This window comes from Oncorhynchus clarkii, chromosome 12 (genome assembly GCF_045791955.1).
Source record: "Oncorhynchus clarkii lewisi isolate Uvic-CL-2024 chromosome 12, UVic_Ocla_1.0, whole genome shotgun sequence".
NCBI classification, from domain to species: Eukaryota; Metazoa; Chordata; class Actinopteri; order Salmoniformes; family Salmonidae; genus Oncorhynchus; species Oncorhynchus clarkii.
The window spans coordinates 69,508,104-69,514,346 of record NC_092158.1 but is presented as its reverse complement, the minus strand read 5'-3'; the positions used below and the strand labels follow the sequence as shown (position 1 = coordinate 69,514,346).

The 6,243-nt window shown below is 40.6% G+C and overlaps 1 protein-coding gene across 2 annotated transcripts; it reads left to right on the top strand.

The window, feature by feature from the left end:
• The first annotated feature begins 1,243 nt into the window (after nucleotides 1-1,243).
• Nucleotides 1,244-3,504, top strand: LOC139422193 (cyclin-dependent kinase 21). 2 transcript variants are annotated; one of them, XM_071173360.1, is made up of 6 exons: nucleotides 1,244-1,805; nucleotides 1,993-2,125; nucleotides 2,325-2,492; nucleotides 2,659-2,819; nucleotides 2,932-3,064; nucleotides 3,180-3,504. In XM_071173360.1, exons 1-6 carry the CDS (start codon nucleotides 1,573-1,575, stop codon nucleotides 3,255-3,257), a joined length of 906 nt encoding a protein of 301 aa, XP_071029461.1. In that variant the 5' UTR covers nucleotides 1,244-1,572; the 3' UTR covers nucleotides 3,258-3,504. The 2 variants fall into 2 exon arrangements, with proteins under 2 accessions (XP_071029461.1, XP_071029460.1); XM_071173359.1 differs by having other exon boundaries at nucleotides 3,155-3,504.
• Nucleotides 3,505-6,243: the final 2,739 nt, after the last annotated feature.

Genomic DNA, 6,243 nt, shown 5'->3' with positions numbered 1-6,243 from the left:
GTTTTGCCCAACCTAGATCAAGGCACAGACATGGTCTCAATGGGGATGCCTGAGCTGACTACACTGACTGTGCTAGTTAGTGGCGGACTCCACTAAGCTGGCAGGCTGACTAACAGCCTGCTGCCTGGCCTGCAGGCTGTGGATGCTGTCAGCATCAGATCTGTAAATTGGTTGTAAACTCAATCGACATTTGGAAATTATTGCCCAGGGATAGATAGCTTTAAAAAATAAAATAAAAAATTCAGAAATCAAGTGTTCAGATAGATGTGATTAGCACATTTCATATTTTCACTCTTAATATATTGAGAACAAAAGTGTTGGGTGGAGTAGATTAAGTTACCAATACTTTTGATACCAGTACCAATACAACTGCTGCACACATGTTAATAATGTGTCATAACTCAATATACTGTGGATAACAGTGGCTTATGTCTTAAGTGTTCAGACAGTCTTCCAACCAGCTATGCTAAATGCTCCTACACAGTAATGTAGGGTGAAACTGTAACTCTCTCTATTGGTGCAAAAAAGCCATAACACAACAAAATTGTGAACCAGGTTTAAAAGCGCTGTAACACTAACCATTGTGTTCAAACGGAGGCATTAGACATTTACAATGTACAGACTGGATTGTTTTGAATCAGCATGCTTTGCTTCAAATGTACAAAGTTAATTGCTCATTACTAAACATTGAATACAAAAACATATTCACGCTGATCGTTGTAAAAATTAATTATTCCACTCTAAATGTATGGGGAGACTTTGTAACAATAGCACAAACTGTGATAATGAAGGAATCAAGAGATTGAATAGATTTTTTCCCCCAACCTTTCTGTCATTATTATCCCTTAGAATTCTATTGATACTGGCTGGCCTGGAATATTGATTGATTATGATGATAAAAGTAACAAAATATCCCATGAATAAACTGTGGTGTATATATTAATAAGAAAACGCTCATAATGTGCAAGACATGATGGCACGCGCACAGAGGTCTTCTGCAAGATGTCTATCGGATGGTGATGAGAGATCTGATTAGTTGAGGAGAATTAGGGGCCGTACCAGAATGTGGTCCCATCATTTATAAGCATCTTGAAAATGTATATCATATCTCTGCAGTTTATGGTGTGAGAAGGTAAGTTAATCACAACTAATTAAATATTAGCTAGCTAAGTGTAGCTAACCACACATTGCACAAAGCATATTTTAAGATTCCCCTTTGATTAGCTAGCAAGTGGTTCCTAAGTGGTTGCTAGGTGGAGCTGGAGGAAGATTGCTGGCTACTTAGCTGCTGGCTAGCTAGCGAACGTTAACTATGTCGTGGCAATGCATAACATCGTTGTTTCGTGTAAAGCGTACTAAACTGTTCAATAATGAACTTCTCTCTTGCATAAGTAGTTACTTTAGCTAGGTCAATAAGTATCGGGAACTTATTCACCTCCCAGGCCTCTGGCTAACGTTACCAGTAAAAGGCCTAGGCTTGTGGAAGCAGTGTATTACTTGACCGCGTGTTTACAGGCATTTACGCATGGTCTATTCCATCCTAGTTGCAACCAACTACGAAATCGGCCGGTCATGGAGGTCAATGGGTGCGATGAACATCAGAATTATGAAATACTTGCAGAGATAGGCGAAGGCGCATATGGCAAGGTGTACAAGGCCAGAGAGGTCCGCGATCAACAGCGACTCGTAGCGGTGAAGAAGTTGAACATACCCGGACACACGGAGAGTGGGATTCCTGCTTTCATGATCCGAGAGGTGGCGCTCTTGCGTAAGATCGAGTATTTCAACCATCCCAACATTGTAAAGTAAGTACATTTTTCTGGAATGTAATTATATCTGAAAATGTTTGCATAGCCTATGAATTATACATAATTATCTTTAGGTTTAAAATCAGTTTGATGGCGTTTTATAATTGTATACCATGGTGTCATGCCATATCATTAGCATAAATGGTTCACAATGATTGACCTTAATTGCTGATCTTACTGAAAGGTTGTTGGACGTATCTGCTGGTCTGAAGAACAGGAGTTTGGACCTGACGCTGGTGTTTGAGTACATCGACCAGGACCTGTCTACCTTCCTCACCACGGTCCCCAGCACTGGACTGAGTCTTGACAAAATTAAGGTGTGAATTCTCCCCCTTATATACCTGCAGCTGAATAAAATCGCAATGATTCCAAAGCATGACATTAAGAATTAGTATAACATTTTACTGTACTCTCTTTTGAACTTTTCATAACAAATGTCCTCATATCTTTTCAGAATAAGCCACAGTCAGAGAAAGTGTTTGAGCAATGCTGTCATGCTGCTTCCTGTCTGTACAGGATGTGATGGTGCAGCTGCTGCAGGGGCTGGACTTCCTGCACACCAACATGCTGGTGCACCGCGACCTGAAGCCGGAGAATGTACTGGTTAGTAGCCGTGGAGAGGTGAAGATCGCTGACTTTGGGCTGGCACGCATCTACACCTATCACATCGCCCTTACACCCTGTGTAAGTCTACAGAGTAGAACATCCTCCTTTCAATGCACAATCTGTTCAATTGTCACAGTGCCATTGTCCCCCAGCCTAGCTAAGGTAAAGGAACTATGCATAAAAGTAAAAAGTATCTTTCTCTCTATGTCCTATCCAACGTCTCACACCCTCTCTCTCTCTTCAGGTGGTGACACTGTGGTACAGGGCCCCCGAGGTGCTGCTCCACTCTGGTTACATGTCCTCCGTGGACATGTGGAGCGCTGGCTGCATTTTTGCCGAACTGTTCCTTTTGAGACCGTTGTTCCGTGGATACACTGAGGCTCAGCAGCTCCAGAAAATCTTTGAGTGAGTTTTGTTCTTCTACAGTGCCCAACTTTTGATTTGAATAATGCATGTTGTGCGTTTTACCAGTGCCCTGTGTTGGGTGTGTGCCTGTGCTCTTCCCCATGTCCCACAGGGTGATTGGCTTGCCCAGCGAGGAGGACTGGCCCAGGGAGAGCCCCATCTCATACTCCCGTAGCTGGTGCCCCAGAGACCCCTGCACCCAGCTCTTATCCAACCTGGGCCAGGAGGAGAACAACCTACTCCTTGTATGTACAATATACACATTTTGAGTCATGTTTCTGTTACAAGGCATTTTCCAAGTTAATGAATCATTGAATTCTATTGTACTTTTAAAGCACACACTTGCTCTCTGCCTGCCAGCAATGTCTAGAGTTCAGCCCGACCAATCGCATCTCAGCTTCCAGAGCCCTCTCCCACCCTTTCCTAGTGTGCGCCTGAGGACTGATAACCTGGCAGGATGTGGAGAGGATGGAGGAGAGCTGGGACAGAGGTTCATTTCCCTTGGAATCCTTTTACCTAGCCTATAGAACACTGAGGGTTCTCGTGCCGTAAGATCCAATGTACCTATATCGAAATGTAGAATTTTTTTAGAAGGTAAATCTGCAGGTTAAGCAATAAAGTGGGCACCATGCCACTGTTTTGGTAAAAGGTTGAGAGACGGGGGGGAGAGAGAAATTGAACTAATCTCAAATTAATAGACAGCTGAGGATGCATGATATCAAAATTATAGAAAAAAACCATCCATGATATCAAAATTATAGATTTAACTGTGTTTTAAAGCTATACAGTGTTTGTCTATAATTACATTATGTACAAACAATGATGTTAAACAGGCTTATTTGTTGGATTCCGATGGGGTGCGACAGTTGAACTAAGCTAATTAGGTATTTATAAGTTATATTCTTTAACAATCAATGGGTATAGATCATCAATTTAAAAGTAAAAACATTTATGTAGCGGCCCTTTTAAAGGTAATTTGTTCAACATGAATATCCAAATCTTGACTGGTTTTATCTGAAATGCATTTCTGAAGGCTAGTTTCGTATTATGAAAAAACAAATTCATATCAAGCGATGTCGAAACTGCAGTTCTTATGGCATGAAAACCCAAAGTGGAAGGAAAAGGAAAGTTGACAGTAATTTAAATTACAATAAATATATTGCTTTACTACAACATATAGCTACTTAATTGCTAAATCATTTTTTTTTAAACTTATAAATGAATAATACATACCCATTCATTCTTGAAGAATATAACTTTATACATGCCTCATGAGCTTAGTTCAACTGTTGTACCCCATCAGAAACCAAAATATAAGCTTGTTTTATTCCAATGTTTGTGAACGATGTAAATGTAAACAAACACTGTATAACCTCAAAACATGTTTAAACCGATCATTTTCATATTATAGATGGTCAGTCCTTGCATCCATAGCTCTGTCTTTGAATTTGAGAGTGGTTACATGTCCCCAGGCCCATCCCTCAGCTTTTAACCGAATCAGAGGTGGGGTGGCCACTTTTTTATTGTTTCAACAAAACAAAAACAAATGCATTGTTGCTTGATTTGTTTTCCACTCTGTATTTGACACCAGGAAGTAAGCATGCAGTAACAAGAGCTGCTAGAACATTTTGCAGGAGAACAAAATGTTAATAATTCAGAATGTGTATGCTTTACTTTATTACTGAGGCGTATTGTTGTTACAAGTGATATTATTCATCTGAAGTTGCTGCAAGTGGATGACTGCTGTATGAGCATATAAGTGAATGCATTATTTTTTATATTGTTCCAACTGCACCTTTGGTTCTTAATGGCCCTTTTTTTATTTAATATATATTCTCTGTTTAGATACTTGGAAAGGTCATACCTGTGCATCTGTTTTATTGGCCATAACATACACTTTTTTCAGTTTTGAGGTGCAATTTTAATGTTGGGGGCATTTTGTTTCAGGACAGAGAACATTCTGTGATCTTGTTTTATTTGATCAAATGTAAATTCATTTGATTATTAGTACTTTCGACAGTGTTACTGTCTTCATTTCATTCATTCAATTGAGCGGTACCTGTTATTGGACTTGGTTTGATTTCACCCACATCTTACAAGTATTTTAATGAAGATATTTTCACAATATCATGTTACCAAATGTCTGTTTTACTATTTTGTACAAGAAACATGGCTATAAGGTTGTCACACCTCCACGACCTTATGTGGTTACAGCCACAGTGCTATTTACCCTTTCCTTTCATGACCGTTGACCTTAGTATGGCCACACAGGGTCAAGTGCAATGATGTTTATAAGGTCAGATATATTTGTATTGTTCAAGGCCTGAAGTGGTCCAAGCTAGAGTATGAATCAAACTTCAGACTTCCTCTGGCATACTGCACTTAGGGAGAGGTTATTCTAAGTAGTTATCTGTGACTTGGTGTTATTTTAGAAGTTGTATCTTTGGCCTCTTCAAATGTGAGACTGCCAGTGCTGCATCCTGCCCTCTCCCTTGTTGCCTAATTTGTACACGGGCCTCTGTCCCAGCTCTCTGATCTGATCCCCCCCTTTCAATATATTCTGGGCCTTGTACTCTGTTAATTTAAAGGCAGAGTCAACGATATGACGTGGATGCACAAAGTAAACAGCATAGTGGGTCAATTTCCGCAACAACGAAGAGCATTGGAGCACAATGCTAAACTTCACTGTTTTGGTCCCGTGGCTTCCACGTTGTAAGCGTGTGATGCGATCCTTTGCGCAAGCGCAGTTACAGTTTTTATTTAACTAGGTAAGTCAGTGAAGAACAAATTCTTATGTTCAGGGGCAGAACGACAGATTTGTACCTTGTCAGCTCGGGGATTTGCAACCTTTCGGTTACTAGTCCAACGCTCTAACCACTAGGCTACCCTGCCGCCCTAGTTAGACTGTTTGAAAGCGAAGTCTTGCATCTCACTCATTCCAATATTTTCGTTACTGCTTGTGCAACGACATTTCGCTACGGTTAAGTGAAATGGCAAAGTGCCTGTTTGGGCACTGGAGCCAGTGTTTTATACTGAGAGGTGGTAGGGTACTTATCAAATGAGTTTGCCTTACAGTATTTTGTGTTAGCTTTCAAACGGGTGATTTTTATTCCTGAGTCATATTTGGATAAATACAAGTGTGTTTAGGTTTCAAGTTATCTTTATTTAAGCGTATCTTGATCCATGAAATGGCCAGACTTGACATTGTAGATGTAGCCTATGCTGTTGCAAAGAAAATGAACACATCCAATCATATCTTAAACGATAGAGAAGACCATGCTCTATTGACAGTGTGCTGACATTGTACTGGTTCTGTCAGTTGCTGTCTATAGCTCTCCCAGCCTTGTCCCCTGCATGTGGCAGCGCCCGGGCAAGGGGAGGGGGTTGTATTTTTAACCGGGACAGTCTGCGCTCGCCGTAAATG

What these genes read in the sequence shown, in the direction of transcription:
- LOC139422193 (XM_071173359.1), top strand. Translation starts at nt 1,573, where the DNA reads ATGGAGGTCAATGGGTGCGATGAACATCAGAATTATGAAATACTTGCA. An exon ending in TGAGTCTTGACAAAATTAAG is followed by an intron (nt 2,126 to 2,324) that starts GTGTGAATTCTC and finishes CTGTCTGTACAG; the next exon opens with GATGTGATGGTGCAGCTGCT. An exon ending in ACATCGCCCTTACACCCTGT is followed by an intron (nt 2,493 to 2,658) that starts GTAAGTCTACAG and finishes CTCTCTCTTCAG; the next exon opens with GTGGTGACACTGTGGTACAG.